This window comes from Fragaria vesca, linkage group LG3 (assembly GCF_000184155.1).
Source record: "Fragaria vesca subsp. vesca linkage group LG3, FraVesHawaii_1.0, whole genome shotgun sequence".
Taxonomy (NCBI): Eukaryota; Viridiplantae; Streptophyta; class Magnoliopsida; order Rosales; family Rosaceae; genus Fragaria; species Fragaria vesca.
Window position 1 is genome coordinate 16401942 of NC_020493.1, and position 18908 is coordinate 16420849.

Here is an 18908-nt window from a genome sequence, read left to right on the forward strand (position 1 = left end):
CAATCTTCCTATTAAGAAAGTGATGATATGGTAATCATAACAATTTTTTTATATCTAATAGAAAAAAGAATAAAAAGATAAAAATATATAAACCTAAATTCTTCTTCATTAGAAAAAAAAAAATATTATCTTCTGTTCTTTAGCATCTCTCCAATTAATTTCTTAGGTGTTTCACTATTTCTTATTGGAGCCATTAAAAGCCATCTATTTACTAGAAGTTCTTTTCTTTTACCCATGCCATACTCCCCTAGCTCTCTTCTTAAAATTATTCTTCTACCATATGAATGGAAATATTGAATTGAAGAATCGATATATAAGATTCTCAATGTGCTATACTTATTCTGCAATTCGTTTCATCTTGTCATTGTTGAATAAAAAAAAAAAAAAGTATCCCAAGACCAATTAGTAATCACCAGACCACCCACTAATCCATATAGTTTTTTCAATCAGGCACTAATTCATATAGTTGAATGCAGATCATAATCTCCTCTTGAAGAAAGTGACGACCTTTCAGAAGGTTTAGATGTTATTATGGAAATAAATGTTTTGATTTTATTGATTTTAAATCTTTTGATATATAAAACTAGTAAAACATTTATTGTTTTCTAATTTCTTTTGATAAAAAATTAGAAAAGAAAATTCATCTAGCAATTCTTTCTAAATATAGTTGATGAGTTGGCACATGCCATATAATTCGGTACATGATTTTGGTATAAATATTTGGTGTCTCTAGCACTACTCAATGTCGAAATCTTCAAAATAGAAAAGCTAGCAGATTCTTTTTCTGAAATTTGATATCAGCAGTTTTTTTTTTTGATACTAATTTGATATCAGCAGTTATGTGGCTTGCCTTCACCTTCAAGAAAAAGGTCTTTTGGCCTTTTGCACGCCCACTGATGATTCTTGGACCTTCCGGGAAAGCTCTAAAATTTTTGGACACAGAAATATTACATGCATTAGTCACTGATGTTTGAAATCCATTTTGATTCTGATGATAGCAGACTTCCTACCTACACATCAGAAAGTTTGGTCTTCACCCAAACATTAGGAGAATATTTGAGGATGGAGTCTACCACCGGAATTGTTACCTAGCAAAATGTTCTCAATGGAAGTACTTGTTTTTGATCTTGTTTCAAGCAGTGGTGTTCACATGGTCACCAAGTGACTAATGAAATTATGGTCAATCACCGTTAGATATAAATCCAAGGATGAAAAACAAAACAACTTAACTTTAAAATAATACTTTGGTCACTAGGTGACCATGTGAACACTACTGTTGTTTCAGGATCATATATATGTTAGAAGTTTAGAACAATGAATTTGAAGGATTGCTTCAAGTGTTGAAGTTAGGTCTCGTTTGTTTCGCGGAAAGTAGACATTAGAAAAGTAAAATTGTTCATTTCCTGCGTTTGGGAAAGCAAAAGGAAATGAATGATTTTCCTACATGAAGGGAAAATATGGGGGAAAGTGGTTTATTCCAAAATCTAAAGGAACCACTTTCCTTTCTTCTTTCCCTACATTTATTACTCACACCATTTTATAATATTTTTTTAACAACTTCCCGATAGCTTTTCTTATGTTACCAAACATCGGAATAGAAACTTCTCTGAAAATTTCATTTTCCCCATTTTCTGTAAACTTCTTTGGAAAGTACAAATGTCAAATGATAAATGGAGAGATAAGGAAAGAGACAGGGAAACAGGGACAGCAGATTTTCTCCTTTCCGTTCCGTTCCCATAGGAGAGAGCAAGGAATTACTTTTTTTTATGTGAACCAAACAAGGTTAGTATAATGTAATTGGCTAACTGCCAGTCCTCAGTGGGTAGAAATTGTTGACTTTGGTGATTGGGCATTGTTTATGGATTTTATGGGTACGCTCAACAACATATTTATCACTTCTCATGATAAAACACTTCAAAGAAACTGCATCTATTTTGTTCTAGTGAAAAAAAATATGATACATAACACAACTCTGGTAATAATAGAGACCCAAATCCTTAGTAATGAGACTATTTGGTTCACACCAAATCCTTAGTAATATTAGAACATCTTTAGCAATGCTAGTCATTTTTGAGTTAAATTCAAATTAGCTAAAATGTTATTTTGGCTAACAACTTTAGAAATGTGGTTGTATCAATATTCTTTATTTTAGCTAGCTAGCATTACATCAATATTATTCTTCAAATAAAGATTAAATAGTTTAAATATATTTATATATCATGTAAAATATCTTACTAGGAATGTATTAAATTATAGCTAGCCTCATCTGAGTCATCTCGCTCTCTATATTTAGCTAGCGAGATAGCTAAAAGTCATAATAGTTAAACTTTGGCTGGTCTGCTAGAGCTCCGAAAATATAAAAAAAAAATTAAACAACGCTCTCTAAAATAGCTAAAAGCTAGAGTTTGTTAAAGTTGCTTTTAGTGTCTCAAACTCTTAACTCTTTTGAGGACAAGAGAGGAGAGAAAACGAAGGAAGAATGAGAAGAACAGACGGGAGAGAATTGTTCTGGTCAAATCAATGTACGTAGTTTACGTTATTTGGACTCTGCCCCTGCAGTCTCTGTATTTTCTGTTTGATGATCATGTAAATATAAATGTAACTGAGATTACAATTCATTCGGTTACGTTTGGATTGAGTAATTATTTCTTCGCGACCAAGTTAGTGCTTTTAGATGTTTATAACTTCAGAAGAACCAAGAACTAGCTAGTTATACATAATAATAAATATAAAACCAGCTGAGTGTTAATTTGGACTGAAATTTCTCAAGTTCATGACATAGGATCGGATTTGACACCTGCTCTGTTATTATGAAAGAAAGATTATTTGGCTGAACGAATACATATAGAACACGAGAAATGGTGTGATTGAGTCTATCTAGGAAACTATCCTATGATTATGAATTACATTGGAAACATATATTCATTCACATATATATAACTACGTTCCTAATACAGAAGATACAATAAGATTGCCTTTCCAACACATAACCTGCCAGTAGATTTTTTTCTATTCCGTGTCTATACAAACTCGAGTTGTCATGACGAAAAATTCTTACAGAAAGAAGAACTCGAGCAGATCGTAGCATTTCAATCCGTTCAAACCATGGCCGTTGTTGGTCTGATATTCCAGTTGACCTATCAAGATCAGTGGCTGAATGTCTCATATATCCTGATTTTCTTCGCTTTCGTGCCGTATGCAAAGACTGGCAGCGAGCTTTTTCCGACGACGATGACAATCAGCGACGTGCAGTATTTTCCTTCATACGTGTCCACAGTTCTCATTACTTCCATTACACCAAAACCCAAACCCTGTGTACATCATGCTTCTTTGATTTGCTGCCCCCATTACAAGTCTTCCCCATCAGAAACCTCCCTATCAGATACGTGGTACAAGAGCAAGAACAAAAAGAGAACCAGCTCGTGCATGCAAGCTTTTGTTGTTCATACTCGGGTTGGTTACTGTTGTTAAAATCACATCCTGATCGCTTTTGGTACGTAATCCTTTTCGGTACGAGTCTCTGGAATTCAATCTGCCTTCATTATATCCATGGCCGTACGTACCTATACAGAGGTAGAGGTTGCAGGCTTCTCGACCAATCCAGCTTCTGGATATTGTGTTATCTTTGTTCTGTGGAAATGTCGTAGAGTCCATGGCTATGATTATCCTGCTTACAGGGAGTGGGATGAGTTCTATATAACTACATACCACAGAAAACGTCGACACCGGAGACATAGAAGCTGGAGTGTGTAAACTTAACGATCGCAATCCCAACAACAAGGAGTGTAAGTTCATCAAGGACGTGGCTTACGTGAATGGAAGTTTCTATTGTGCTGTCTTCATTGTAGCACATCAACAGTGGCATATGATGAGAAAGAGATCCTTGAGACTAGCATCTCGTCCTGAACAGATGAACTTGGTTAAATCTGATGAAGGGCTCCTATTGGCAGTTTGTTACAAGGAGCAAGGTGGTGATGATGAATATTTTTACCATATTTACCAGTTTGATTTGTTACGACAAGAATAGACAACACAAAAGTAAAAAGTCTGGGAAACCGATATGTTGCGTAGCTGCTCGTCGGTTGCGACTCCGGCGATGGGGGTGATCAGTAGATTAGCAAACATGATATTTGTTCCTGACTCGGATTCGGATAGCTAATGTAGCTTTTACTTGGAAAATTGAGGACGAATGGAGGATGAATCTAGGCCTCATTTGGTTTGCAGAAAGTAAGGAAAGGAACGGGAAAGTAGATATCAAGAAAGGAAAGGAACGCAATAATGTTATAGTCTATGAAGTTATATCTCCTAACAATGAAATTGTTCTCCCTTTTATGTATGCTGGCAGTATATGACATGGGTGATGATTACTCGTCTCTTCGGACAAATTCAGTGAGGTTCTTCTGCCAAAGTTGCTATTTTGTAATAAAACATAAAGCAATAGGATTTATTTCTCTACGAGTACAAGTGTAGAACATGTATCCTTCTGTTTCTGTGTCAAAACTTTGCAAGGAAGGTAATCAAAGCAGCAGTAGCAGCTTCCTTGGGGTCTCTTTTTTGTTATCTGATGAATCTCGTGTGTGTTTTTGTAAGGGAAAAAAAGAACTAAGAAATAAAGATGATATGATGGTACATTTTAAGGGGCAATGAGTCCTTCAATGGTGTAAGAAAAAGACTCTGCCCAGTCCGCCTTAAAAAGCAAGGTCTGTAATGTGTGCATCATGTCATATCCTGGATCAAGTTTCCGCTGCCACCCCTACAGAAAGTAACACAAAGTTCACATATCATAATTTCCATAAAGAAAGTTCAATTATCATCAAAACTGATCGCATAGATATCACATGCCTCCCATTAACACCTTAAAAGAAAAAAGAAACCTGCAGGAAACTAAAAATAAGAAATATAATTGCAAACATCCTTCCAGTTCATTTGGAAGACGGCCTACTAAACATTCTGCTAGGCTATATCCAGCAGAAAATGCATTAACAGGAGGGATTTACTTGTGCGGCCAATGTGTAAAGCAAACCAAATCAATAGGAAATATAGACTTCAAAACAATGGTGATGCTGAAATCAAAATCAATGGGATTCAAGATACGACGACAAAAGAGCCTCAACTTGCCGATTTTCGAAAACCGCTAATTACAATGAAAGTGAATTGTTACACTTACAGCTCTTTGAAAATATTAATATGAAGCACAATGCAACTGCAAATTCATGAAAGGGCAAATAACAGAGGAGACAACCATGAATATAAATTTATTATTCTTTTGTAAAACATGAGTATTATATATGTTAAATCTGTCATTGCTTACTAAGTATTATCATGCATGGCACTCGTTTCTCCAAGCCTATTTCAAAAACTATAAATTTGAGTTGAACCAGTCAGGTATTGGGTTTAATCATGTGTGATATTGTCAGGGTGTTTGACTTTAACATATATGTTGGAACGAAGTAAGGCAGTTACCTCAAGAACCAAAGTGGTTACAATCACTGTGCAAACATTGCCATCTATTCTGACTTTGTGCCGCCTAACTTGCTCAAGCAATTGCTGGATGCAGTCTCCTGGATGCATGATTTCACCTTCTGGGGAGTCCCATAATTCGAAAGATTTATCCACTTCCTGTTGAAGAAATTTGTCCTAAAGTTAAACCCACATGACAACAATATGTGACAGTGATGCATCTTAACCTACTCACAATAGAAATGATAAGATTAAAGCATTAGATTTGCACAGGGTATGCCTAATTTTGGGAAGAAAAGGATAATTCGTGGACTTCAAGAATCAAGTTTCCAAGGAGACGATCAAGCATGTATTATGGAAGACTTGAGGCCCAAGTCAGTCATTTGAGGCTTCAGAATCTGATATCAAATGTCGATACCCCGGCAAGCATTTAGGTACAACAGCATAAATGCAACTGAATCATAATCAGTAATTCCAATTATGGCAATTACTTGAAGGTCAACAGAACAGGAAAAGAATAATGTCAAAATATATATTGATCAATGAATCAGTTAAATTTGAATTTATGTCTCATACGATCAATTGCATCTTCACCTCTTTAGATATAACAGTGTCATACTGGTGAACTGAAAACATACTTATGCTAAAAAGCTCAATTGCACAAACAGCATTTCATTAAAATGAAGGTACAATATAATTATCTTGCAGTAGTTATTAATCACATAGATAGAGCAGCGTGAAGTGTCAACAGTCAACAGTCAACACTCAACAGACAGCCAATGGCCTTTCCCAGTAACCTCTCCTATCCCTTGGACAGAGGAGTGAAGAGTGAGTTTTGGGATTCTATCCTTGGCTGGTGTATGTCTTGAACTTATGAATAATGATCTTATCGCTTGTCAAAAATAAACAGTATGGATGATGATACTAGGATGAAGAATCACACATTAATGATTTGGACTTTGAATAATTATCTTACCGCTTGTCGGAATAAAACAGTATGGATAATGATACTGGTATGAATAATTTTTTCTTGTCTTGGGTTAAAATTTAAGAAATTTAAGTTTGTTTTACAGTAAAGGAATACGATGAGTGTGAATGGCTTCAATCTTGATATCAAGAAAAAACAGTTTACCTCAATAAAAGCACTTGGATTTGGGCAGTTTTGCTGTCCAGATAATCTAAGTGTGCACTCTGCAACACTTCGACCATCATGAAGGGCCACAGCCTTAAAAAACTCCACTAAATTCAGTTGATCCCTCTTAGAAAGTTCAGCAGTCATGCCCACATCAAGGAAAACAACATGAGGCCGCAATCTAAAGAGCTGTTTACTTGGTACCTTGCTACGAGTTACTCTGACAAGAATATTTCCAGGATGCATGTCAGCATGAATAAAATTATCTACCTGAAAAGATTGAAAAAATAAAAATGTTTAGCAAACAACACCAAAGAAGAGAACTATCAAAGTTAAGCTGCTTTAAAATCACATCAGATAATTAGTTAATTACAACTAATAGAGTAAAAAATTCACCATTATTTAACTCTTTTATAAGGATCATACAGATTACTCTTAATGTAATATCACAATTACGAGTGTCAGAGCATTTTACTTTTAGCTTCAATTATGAGTTTTAAGCTTTGACTAACAATAGAACTTATTTTTACTGGCCACCACTTGAATAGGCGCAAAGAGATGAATATATATGCACTAGTGACAACCTTATGAATGTTAATCCCAACACACAGTGGTCAAATGAAGAAGTTCTATATTATACTTACACAAACATTAAGCTACATCAGATTCCTATCATTCTATGATCAGTCCAACAGTAAACGAAGATGAAGATTAATACAAACTAAATATATATATATATATATATTAAATGAAAAGAAAGGAAAGCAATAGTAACGGGATCACGATAAATGTATACCAGAAGCATCTTCAGTAGTGCATTGGTTCCGATGTGAGCAAGGGCATTTCTTATTGGTTCATTGCCTTCAAGTTCATCGACGTAGTGCTGAACACTTTCACCGTGCTCGTACGTTTCAACTAAAACAGATGGGTGCACCAGGGGGTATAGAGGTCTTGGAAATGAGACATCTTTTGAATTTCGAAAATTATAGCTAAAACGACTGAGATGTGCGGCTTCCCTTGACAGATCAACTTGTGACATCATATAAACGGCAAATTGCTGTAGGCTTTCATCCAATCTCCACAATTTCAAAGAAGGGATGAACCTTGAAATTTTGGCTACACAATTGATTATCATAAAATCCCTCCTAATTGCATCACCAACACCTGGATGTCTAACCTTAACAGCAACTAAAATGGGCTTGATCTTCTGACCTGGGTATCCATACTTGAGTATAGCTTGATGAACTTGAGCAACACTTCCTGACGCCACAGGTTCCTCATCAAATTTTTCAAATATTTCAGGCAGCTTGCGACCAAATGCCTTTTCAATACTACATTTGGTAAAGTCAAAACTATGTGCTGGAGCTTTACTATGGAGTTTCTCAAGTTCAGCACACAAATCTCTTGGGAAGATATCTGGCCTTGCAGCAGCCCATTGACCCCATTTTATAAATGCTGGGCCTGCTTTTTCCAGTGTTTGACGAACAACATGAAGCCATTTTTTCCTAAACTGGGTGCCAAAGACATCCTTAAAAAGTGTCATGGCTATACACGGTGAGAACAAAACTGCTAGATAAATTGCTCTGACAAACAAGATAACACACTCCAGAAGTGAAACCAAAAATAAGGCCAAATAGATATGTCCATCTTGGGCATGAATATATAAAGACTCCTTTGTTGGGAGGCCTTCTGCTTCTACACCTGTACGCTGCCCCCAAACAAACTCTCCAACTAGAAAGGAAAAAATACCAGGAGCCACTAAATTTGAGCGGGTCAAAGCCAAGCTGAAAGCACGGGCAATTCGACCTATTGGCATGAAGGCTGTTTCCCGATAGAAATATAAATGAGAAAGCTTTCTCCAGGCAATTTGGGCATGCTGAGAAGCTGTACTCCCTGCGGATATGCTATATAAATTCCTATAACCACCACCATTCAAAATCTTATCTTTTGCTCTATGTAGCAGAAACGGGGATTGCCCTCTTAAAGTATGTTTATGTCTCAAAAATAACCGGCAAAGCCTGTAAGGAGCTTCAACTGTGTTATCTGCCCTGTTACTTGTAACTTCCTGTGCAACCCTCCTTACATTTCCATATGCCAAAAATCTGCATATCACCAAATCTCTTCACGATACCATAACACAGTCCACCAAATCTACTAAACTTACGAAAATCAAACACAAACATGAAATCTAAATAAAGACACAATTCCACCATACAAACTATGCCCATTGCACAAGCATTGATAAAACTGTTGGCTCAAAACTAATTCCCAAAACTTTCAAAGTTCGAACTAACAGTATAACTATATGAAACAAGTTCAACAACAAACTTATACTCTTAACAATACGAATTCTTGAATTCATCGTATATTTTATTTTGCTTTTTCGAACTCTTTCGGAAAAAAGTTATACCAAATGTAAACGATTATTATTTCACAAACAAATTCCGAAGAAATGAAAACTCTATTCAGCTAACTGAGCATCTCTGGTTAAAATAAATTGAAAATTACTTCTAACCTGGACATGGTTTTTGGATTGAAATAACAGCCGCTGTAGAAGACGGAGTTCTCTCAGGGCGGCGTTAACATCAAAACGACGGCGTGAAGAGCCTTATTGGGGGTATGGAATATGAGGATCCTGAATGCTCAGCCACCATATGGAGGGTGATGGTGGCGCATCAAGGTGGAGATGGATGTTGATCCACGTGGCGGGCCGGAAGGGTTTTTCTGTTCTGAGGGTAAAGTGTCGGGAGGTGGATACGGTGTGAAGAATCAAGATAGAGATTGGGGGCTCTGTTCGCTCTCGTTCAGCTTTGTACTTATTTTTGCCCTTATTCGCCTATAGAAAATACAGGAATCAGTATCCCAATCTATTTGGACCCGGATTCTATTGATAAACAAACGACTGCAGATGGCATTGTGGTAGAGTAGAGTACCAGCTAATGCATACTCGAAGCATTTTACATACCTCGAGACCATGAGTCTAAAGAACCTTTGAATTACTTTTAGTCATTTGAGATGATGAGATAACCTTATTTTAATTTTTTTTAATTTTTTGTATTTTAGAAATATGGCTTTAGCGGATGTCCTCCAGCCTTTATTAATAAAACAGATAAATACATTAGAAGGAACATCGTGTCTAAACTTCATATTTCTCAAGAGAAGGTTCTGAATGATAACAGAAGTCTCTACAAGTGCAATGTATTCAAATATGCTATAAGTATAAAAATGGCTAAAATGCAGTTAGAAACACAGATTTCAAAGGCTTGGTGCAAAAACCTCAACGAGGGAAAAAGACACCAAGTAAAATTATTCCATTAATCTTCAAAACTGAATACAAAGTGTAATTCTCACACAACTACACAATGTTGAACACAATGCTCTCTTCTTACTTCTTACACAAGTAAAGTAAATCAAATCACCTTAACAAAGGGAACTGAAATGCTAAACTGAGATCTCACACACTCAGCTATACTAGTTCTTACACAACTATATCATGTTGCAACTGATTCTTATACACAATCAGTAAATATGCGGCAACATTGAAGCTAGATCACTTTCAGTTTTAATTCAATGATTCCATGAACAGTCAGGATTCCTTGGTTCTGATACACAACCAGTTTCTCCTCTTCCACCAAAATCAGGTTCAACAATCTCAAATGCAATTCATCTGCAAGTAAGAAGGAGAGACTTAGTTGATAGGAAAACACACACAGGCAGTTTGTAGCATCAGTAACGACAGAAATCAACTTAAAGACAATGTCTCCACAGTCCTTCTACAAAGCATACAAAATGCTTAAGTTTCTCAAAATAGCAGAAGCAATTTATAGAGTGTGAAAACACTCCCCCTTAACTGATGTCTTTCAATGATAAGATCAAATTTCGTTTCAGATAGGATGCAATTAGATCACCATCAGTTTTGCACTTGCCAAAACTGATACACCAGTTCACTGCTATAACAAAGTCATTTGAAAATATGCAATTCAATTTCCTTATCATCCTCAAGCCAATGATAAAGCACACAGATATATAAAATCAGATAAGCAAGATTTATGCAGATATACCTTTTTGAAAAGCACCTGATATGGAAACTATATATATCCTATAAACCCCAAGATTATGCATGTAAAACTCTTTAATGTTCCTAATATGAAAATCTTCAAAGAAAAGACTTTTCACATAATTTCCATAATCAAAAATTATTAATTTTGAAAGACAAATCAACTTACCATATGTGAGATTGTTCAAAAAATCTCATTACCTTGATTCTTGAGTGATACCTCTAATTATGCAGACTTGTGGTCAAAACTTAGACTTCCGGATCTTGTATCACCTTTCCTTTCTTCATTGGGAATCCTTGTGTTGAATAGGAATAGCCAACATCCCAACACATGCACCTAATAGTAAAGAGTGGTAGGGATTTATTATACATAAAGTATACACTTCAACTTTAAACAAACTACAGTCCAACCCCCTTCTCAAAGTTGTAGCAGGTTTTGTGTGCGAGATTCCTTTGGTCACCATATCTTGGCTGCTTCCAAAAATCTAGGAGCTACTAATGTTCTCTCTTCAGAAGCTCTGGCTCTTCGAGATGGCTTACAAAGACTCCTTCAAATTTCTTCTCAGCCTATTGACATTGAAGGTGACTCCAAGGTTCTTATGGATGTTCTTCTCAACCGTTCTTGTTGTCCATGGAGAATCAAATTCATAGTGGATAACATCCGTATGCTTGCTGCTTAGTTCCAGTCTGTCTCTTTCAACCATGTTTGGAGATAGGCTAATTTCTTAGCAGATTCATTTGCAAATTTAGCAGGTTTTTTTGGGGGGGGGGGGGGAAGGAAAAAACTTTAAACAAATTACTAATAATAATATTAGTTCACAAGAGTTACATTAAGATATATGATTGGTTGCACCCTCATAAGCTTCTTCTTTATAAGTGGGAAGTAATAGACTTATTGTAAGTTTGTAACATATCAATAGTTTAATAAACTAGTGACATTCCTATACAATTGCAGCTCATGTTGTTTTATTTTTTCTTCGCTCGTATGCTATCTCTCTCTCTCACACATATTTTAATATATAAGAATTTGCATAAGTTAATTGAAGAAAGCGTGAAGTCAAAATTTTAGTCAAAGTAGCTAAAGAGTCACTTAAAAATACCACGACTCTCTCTCTCTCTCTCTCTCGCCGTCTTGCACTAGGGGTTAAGGTTTTGGGAAAAATTTCAGTTGTGTGGCGAGGGATTTCGATGGTTGTTGCATTGGCCAAGATGACTACAAAGCTTGCAACAAGACTGTCTCTCAAAAATGCAGAGGAACCCATTAACTTAGGGAATCTCAAATGCCCGAAGAAAGGGTTTCTTGCCCGGTGCTTCTACCTGGTTGGAAAAGTGAATAGCACCCGATTTGTTGTGCTCGACTCCTTTCGCAACGTTGTACAGTCTATGTGGCGTCTTTCTGCGCTGGTGGAAGAGCATGCGTGTGGCGACCGATTCTTTTTTTACCTTTGCCAATGAACATGATCTGCAATGAGTGAAGAGGATTAGTCGGTGGGAGTTCCAGAGATCTATGATTCTTCTCAACGACTATGATGGTTTCTTTGACATAATGGCGGTTCCCATGGACTTCATCTAGATCTAGGTGGAGATGACGGGCTTGCCTCCGGCTTTGCTCACATTGTCAACGGTGCAATTCATCGGCGAAACTATCGGACTCGTCTCGACCATGTTTGTGAGTTGCACTCCCTTGCTATTGTCTAGTTTGTACTCCAGCCGGACCAGATGGGTTTCTCGGTGCCCACTGGCGGATGCACATTATAGCTACGGGAGCTATTGTCCCCTTAATTTCGATTTTTTTAATATCTAGTAGGGAGTAGTAGCCAAATTGGGCAACATAAATATAATTCTATGAGAAATTTTAACTAATTTGTCCCTATTGAGTTCTTAGTAAACTACCGTAATGAAAATAGTTTCCATTGAAAAAAAATCATGTGTTCTCCAGCGGACACAACCTTAGATCGGAAGCGACAACATGCGAATCAAAAGCACACTTTCCGCACCAATTGGGTGGTGATTGAGATTGCTATACTCATTTCACAATATACCTACTCGGTTCCTACACTTATGCACAGTTGTACCCAAAAAAAGACACCTAAATATATAGCGCATCCCATATTCGGATCCTCCGTCACTAGCGTTAAGGTTGGCAAACACCTACATAGGCATATAAATATAGCATGCTTGATCCAGCCTGAACTTGCCGTGTAGTAGCCGGAAAACGTGACACAGCCGCGTTGAACCCTTCCACAATCATCTCCAATTTTTCCTTCACAGCAAAACCAACCAGTTCAAACTTTCCTTGCCTACGCAGACACGCACAAAACGTGTCCGAATTCCAACTCGCCGCCCCGTCACCATCCCCATTAGACCTCTCCGCACACAATAACTACCTATAAAGCCCAAAACAAAGCGCCTTTCAAATTTTGGCTCTCTCTCTTAAACAAAAGCACCTAATAAAAGACCACCGCTTTCGTGCTCAACTAACCAAAACCCCTAAACAATCAAAATCCAAAACCAACGAAGCTTCTGATTCCTTTCCTCTCTCATTCGTCGCTCTCCGAATCGAATCCTCGCTTTGCTTTCTATCCAAATCAACAGCGTTCGGATTCTGAATCTCTCTGATTGGCTCCGAAGCTTCTTCTTCTTTAATCTCAGGTATATCTCACCACCTTTGCTTTCCATGAAACCTCGCTTTGCTTTACAAGTTTATATAACTGTTACTGCGCTTTTACTCCTTGAAATTTGAACACGTAACGGTAATGGAGTTCCGGAATCGAATCTCCGGCGGCCGCTCCTCCGGGAGTCGCCTGGGATCGCAGGTTCACGGTTTGCTTGCCAAGAGGTTGAAATGTGAAAATTCTTGAAGATTTTTAGAGGAATTTTGTTGCTGATTTCGGAATTGTTGTTGTATTAGGTGATCAAATGGAGTATCTGAATTGATTTTTTTTATTTTATTTTTGCAGTTGGGAGGCGATGATAGGCAATAGAGACAAGTTGAAGGAATTCTACATTCCGAATTATGTACTTGTGGGCGGGGCAATGCCGAAGATCAAGTTTGCGCCGTCGTGTCCGGTGATAGTGTTTGTTAATGCCAAGAGTGGTGGTCAGCTTGGTGGTGAACTGCTTCTTACATATAGATCCCTTCTCAATGAGAATCAGGTAAGTCTTTCGGCTGCGGATACTTGTCGTTTTACTTCATGGAAATGCTTTTGTTTGAGTGGAATATGTTAAGATTCATTTGAATGACATTTTTAGGTGTTTGACTTGGGGGAAAAGGCACCTGACAAGGTGCTTCACAAGCTCTATATTACTTTGGAAACGCTCAAGTTTGCCGGAGATGCTTTGGCTGCTGATATCGAGAAGAGATTGAGAATAATTGTGAGTTTCCGTTGTTTGTGTAAGCTTGTAGATGTGGAGAGTTGTGTGTGTGTGTGTCCGAAATAACATTTGAATTTGTTATGTTATCTCTGAATGATAGGCAGTTGCATTGATAGGTTGCAGGTGGAGATGGTACAGCTGGTTGGCTCCTCAGTGTAGTGTCTGATCTTAAACTACCTAACCCGCCTCCAATTGCCACAGTGCCATTGGGAACTGGAAATAATCTCCATTTCGCGTTTGGATGGGTAATATTTTGTACTAACCTTGTGTACTTGGACATGTGTTTACTACTTAGAGGTCGTTGCTGTGGTTTTTTCAATTCTTTTGCACCTGGTTTTGTAACTCTCGCTCTCATTGGTCATGTAGTCAGAGGACTCTGTAGTTGTGAAGTGTTAATGCTATAAAGGGGCAATTTTCTGCACATTCTTTATAGTTTTCTATTGTAGTTTTGGTATTATAGGAAAATATGCCCAGCGTCTATGAAGTGTAAAGTCATGTGTCTGTAATCTATTCCCTGTCATTTGTAATGGCTAATAAGTTGCAACTACATTCATAGTTTCATTTCTCTACCAGTAATCTCAGTCTGTTACATTCATGTTTAGTATGTTTAGTTAGTACATCTGTATATGTTTGGGCGTCTGTATGTGGACTAATTCATGAAATATATATCTCCATAGTAATTGTTGGTGCATTGACTTGGCTCAGTAGTAGGTTTGTGAACTAATCGGTTCCTGACTTCATAGGGAAAGAAAAATCCTGGGACAGACCGACAATCTGTGCAGTATTTCTTGGACCAAGTGAAGACAGCAAAGGAAATGCAAATTGACAGGTGAATACCACTATTTTTTATAAGACTTTTTTGTGCTTTTTACATATCAACACTTATGTGATAGGTCCTTGCAGCTTAATTAGTTCTTGGTAAATCACTCATCAATGAAGAATTGAGCTTATTCTTACTTCTTTCACCTTTTCTGTATACCTAAGCTGGTACATCCTTATGAGAATGAAGACTCCAAAGAAATGTGACCCAACCGCACCTCTGGAACTTCCCCATTCTTTGCATGCATTTCAACAGGTCTCCAAAACTGATAAATAGAATGTGGTTTGTTTCATGTTTTTTTGGTTATCTTGGTTTTGGCTTCATCACAGGTGGGCTTGGTTTTGCATACTTGCTACTAATAAACTGTTGACTGTTCTCAGGAGGGCTTCCAGACATTTCGTGGGGGATTTTGGAACTACTTTAGCGTGGGTGGGAATTCAAGAATTATAGAATATTTTTATATTAAGAATGCCACTGTTGTGTTTGTGTCTGCCTGTGAATTGTGGATATAATCTTGGGGCCTGCAGTTTACAATTAGTAGTTGTGAGGAAGGGATATGAGCATAAGATTTAGTTTACTTCTTATAAACAAAGATCCTACCAATGAAAACTGGAAATATAAGCATGGTATTGTATGCATTGCAAGCATATCGTATCTTATAAGAGACGTCTGTGTTAAATGTTAGTATATGTGATAGGAAAGTTGCCCATATCACTCAAAGAAGATCATAGCTTACATACATATTGCTTCCCGCTCATATTATTAATGTTTCCTCCTCTATAAAGTGGAGCAGAATCTCTTATTTGTTGTAGCAATCCTATATCATCTTGAGGCATTCTAGTTTATTATTGCATGATATGGGGTAGAATGATGGTAGTCATTCTAATATTCAGAGAAGAAACTAGGATACTAACTGGAGTGCAAGTATCTTTATGCTGTCAATTTTCTAAATGAGTATCAGAAAAGAACTGCATACTAACTGTTTGGATGTAGATACTTGTTTGGTTCAGTAACTAGTGGCTAGACTGCCGTTGTGAGGTTCCCTGACAAATGCATTATTATTTTTTATTATTTTTTTACAGGAATGGATGCTCAAATATCATATGATTTTCATGCACAGAGGAAGCTGCACGCTGAAAAGTTTAAGAACCAGTTAGTTAATCAAGTACTAAACCTTTCTGCATCTTTAAACCATGGTCAAACTTGGTAACTAGTATTATAACACGTGTCTATAATTTATGTAATATGTATATATACACAGATTATATGACAGAGTAATGAAGTTGCCAACAATCGATTGTGTTTTTCCTGTACCTCCTCAAGAACTTGCTACTTATTATCATTGTTTGTGTTTTTCTTTTTTCTTTTTCAATGGATCAGAGTACTTACTTGAAGCTTGGATGTACTCAAGGATGGTTTTGTGCTCCTATAATGCATCCTTCTTCAAGGTTAGTGTTTCCTTTTGCATATCTTTCTTTGGCTCAGCCATTCGGCTATTAAAAAAAATTATGTATTCTTTCTGTAGTTTGAATTTTTGATGAAACTGTATAATGTCATCTGAGAAAGAAATAGGCGGAAATGAAAATATAACATATGTTGATATGAATTTTTTTTTGAGAGAAATATGTTCATATGAATAAGAATCTCACATTCTCTTAAATTGTTGACCGTCTTCATGGCATCACAACTTCTCCCCTCACCATTAAAAATTTATTTGCTCCCACCGGATTGACTATGCATTCCTCAGCTTATCTTTTAACGAGTATTGAAAAATAGACTTTTACAAACAGACCAGAAAGCAGAAAAAAAGAAGAAAATATATTGTGGCATTATAAGCTATAACATAATACTCTTAAATTGTGAAATGGATGAGTGCATTACACAGTTTTGGACCTATGCTGTCAACGACTCTTCAAGTTAACCTTTGTTTGGTTGTACTTAGTGAGACTGAGATATCTTATTCATCGCAGAAATGTAGCACATCTGACAAAGATTATGATCATGAAAAGACAAGGTCATTGGGAGGAGCTCCACATACCTCCCAGGTGAGACAATTCATCTTTTAACTTTCCATCTACTGTTATGCTTCTCTAATCTCGAACCCCACTATCCTACAATGTTGTTTTTTGTACTTCCAGAAAACAGATTGCATTTTGCATTCTTAAACTAAAGAAATCATACTGTGAGTCCTGGAACATGGTCCATGAGGTTGACATGGATATCGGATAATATTATTATAGCAATTCAATCAACTAATTAGAGAAAGCTTACATTGTTTTCATCCTTTCTTATGTTTCCATTCATCATATTGGGGAGGATTTCAAGCACATAAAAAAACTAAAATATATGAAGGGGATTTACCATGATTTACGTTTTTATCTTTGATGTACAGCATTAGGTCTATTGTTTGTCTCAATTTACCCAGCTTTTCTGGTGGTTTGGATCCATGGGGGAAGCCAAACAGAAAGAAAGTGCAATATGTGAGTTTTGATCTGTTTCAGAATATCAGCTCCTTAGTTTCAATATAAAAGTAGCAGTGTGTCTAACCAACGAAATTTAATGATTTTATCCAAATAATGTGTGCTTTACAGCGGGATTTAACTCCACCATATGTGGATGATGGCCTACTGGAGATTGTTGGTTTTAGAGATGCCTGGCATGGGCTTGTGTTACTAGCTCCTAAGGGACATGGGACTCGTCTTGCACAAGTATGATAACTAGCCTTTCCTCCTCTATTGCTGTCATCTTCAAATAGAGCACATAAAGCTTCCAATATGGGAGTCATCTCAGGAATAAATATACCAGTTTCATGGTGGTTGGCTGACCCTGTTCGTCCCATTCATTGCAGGCGCACGGAATTCGTTTTGAGTTTTGCAAGGGCGCGGTTGACCATACATTCATGAGAATCGATGGGGAACCATGGAAACAACCTCTTCCAGCTGACGATGACTCGGTGGTTGTAGAAATTTCTCACTTTGGCCAAGTAAGCATGCTTGCCACGCCATTGAAACGATCCAAAAGTGTATCTGACCCTGAGTCACCAGTTAGTTCTCATGAAGAAGATGAGGATAGTAGTAATGAGGAAGAATATTTGGAAGACTCCGGTGAGAGAAGGAAGTTTGGTGCATCTGACACATTTAAAATCCCGGATGGGATTCACATTGCTCGTCACAATTCAGCCTCATACTAAGCACTCGCTATCTGTGTATAGGCCTCAGTTTGATATATCACCATCTAGACAGTCTGTACAGAGTAGATTTTCTTTTCATTGAGTAGAGATAGAGATTCCTTATTTTGTGATCGCAGATGCGCAAAACCTAGGTTGGCTTTGTTCATAGGTCTGTACTCGATTCCATTGTTATCTGCAATGTAGATATCATCTCCTTGCTTGTTCAGCAAACCTCCTGTAGCTTTTAGCAATAGAAAGAGAGCTCTTAAATGCTCAGTTTCGGATTCAAGCTATTTGTTATACTTTTGTTTTACTTCAAACTAAGCTTAACCAGATAACAAGGGCATATGTGCTAGTCTGTTAGTGCATCTGCGCATCTTGACCTCAAGAGATGGCTAAATCTCCATGTTGACACTTGATGAAGACATTCAAAGTTCGATAACAAATTATCAACTGCTGACATGTTATGGTGGAAACATGGAAAAGAGGGGGGTTACCGTAGAAAACAGGGCAATATGGAGAACGAGGTTACATTAGTCACACAACATAGAAAAGAAAGAGGTTACCCAACGTCACACTTACAACCAATGTTTTAAAAGGCTAAGGCGTAGCCAAGACTTTCTTAGAAGAGCTTTGTTAAGGCGTAAGCCTTGAGGCATAAGGCGTAAGCCTTACAACATATGAGATATACAACTCTACATGCAGTTTCTATCCTAACTGCAACCAAAACTAGAGCGTTTTGGGTTTGTTTTCTGCACAACTAAGCCTATAATTGGATCAACTTCACATAATCAATTAGTTCATACCCTACTTGTTCAGTAAACAATCTCATATGTATGCTGAGCCTTGAAAACCTTTTTTGAATTGAAAAAATTTCAGTTTACCCCCCTAATAT

At 37.1% G+C, this 18908-nt stretch overlaps 2 protein-coding genes across 2 annotated transcripts; one reads left to right on the forward strand and one right to left on the reverse strand.

The window, feature by feature from the left end:
• Window positions 1-4556: 4556 nt before the first annotated feature.
• LOC101312131 (ABC1 family protein YPL109C, mitochondrial-like) lies at window positions 4557-8728 on the reverse strand. The gene is made up of 4 exons (XM_004294427.1): window positions 7389-8728; window positions 6593-6862; window positions 5464-5619; window positions 4557-4753 (listed from the first exon to the last, which is right to left on the reverse strand). The coding sequence occupies exons 1-4, from the start codon at window positions 8406-8408 to the stop codon at window positions 4634-4636; spliced, it is 1566 nt and encodes a 521-aa protein (XP_004294475.1). The 5' UTR covers window positions 8409-8728; the 3' UTR covers window positions 4557-4633.
• Window positions 8729-13405: 4677 nt separating this feature from the next.
• LOC101298210 (diacylglycerol kinase zeta-like) lies at window positions 13406-18349 on the forward strand. Its single transcript, XM_004295830.1, has 13 exons — window positions 13406-13488; window positions 13610-13805; window positions 13902-14024; window positions 14141-14269; window positions 14768-14853; window positions 15009-15099; window positions 15225-15273; window positions 15927-16009; window positions 16225-16292; window positions 16815-16889; window positions 17237-17324; window positions 17436-17552; window positions 17693-18349. The coding sequence occupies exons 1-13, from the start codon at window positions 13406-13408 to the stop codon at window positions 18032-18034; spliced, it is 1530 nt and encodes a 509-aa protein (XP_004295878.1). The 3' UTR covers window positions 18035-18349.
• Window positions 18350-18908: the final 559 nt, after the last annotated feature.

Excerpts from the sequence above, each read along its gene's own strand:
- LOC101312131 (XM_004294427.1), bottom strand. The coding sequence starts at position 8,408 with ATGCCAATAGGTCGAATTGCCCGTGCTTTCAGCTTGGCTTTGACCCGC. Across the intron at positions 5,620-6,592 it reads ATCCAAGTGCTTTTATTGAG|GAAGTGGATAAATCTTTCGA; the intron begins GTAAACTGTTTT and ends TTTCTTCAACAG. Across the intron at positions 4,754-5,463 it reads TAACCACTTTGGTTCTTGAG|GGGTGGCAGCGGAAACTTGA; the intron begins GTAACTGCCTTA and ends TACTTTCTGTAG.
- LOC101298210 (XM_004295830.1), top strand. The coding sequence starts at position 13,406 with ATGGAGTTCCGGAATCGAATCTCCGGCGGCCGCTCCTCCGGGAGTCGC. Across the intron at positions 14,025-14,140 it reads AGAAGAGATTGAGAATAATT|GTTGCAGGTGGAGATGGTAC; the intron begins GTGAGTTTCCGT and ends TTGCATTGATAG. Across the intron at positions 17,325-17,435 it reads ACAGAAAGAAAGTGCAATAT|CGGGATTTAACTCCACCATA; the intron begins GTGAGTTTTGAT and ends TGTGCTTTACAG.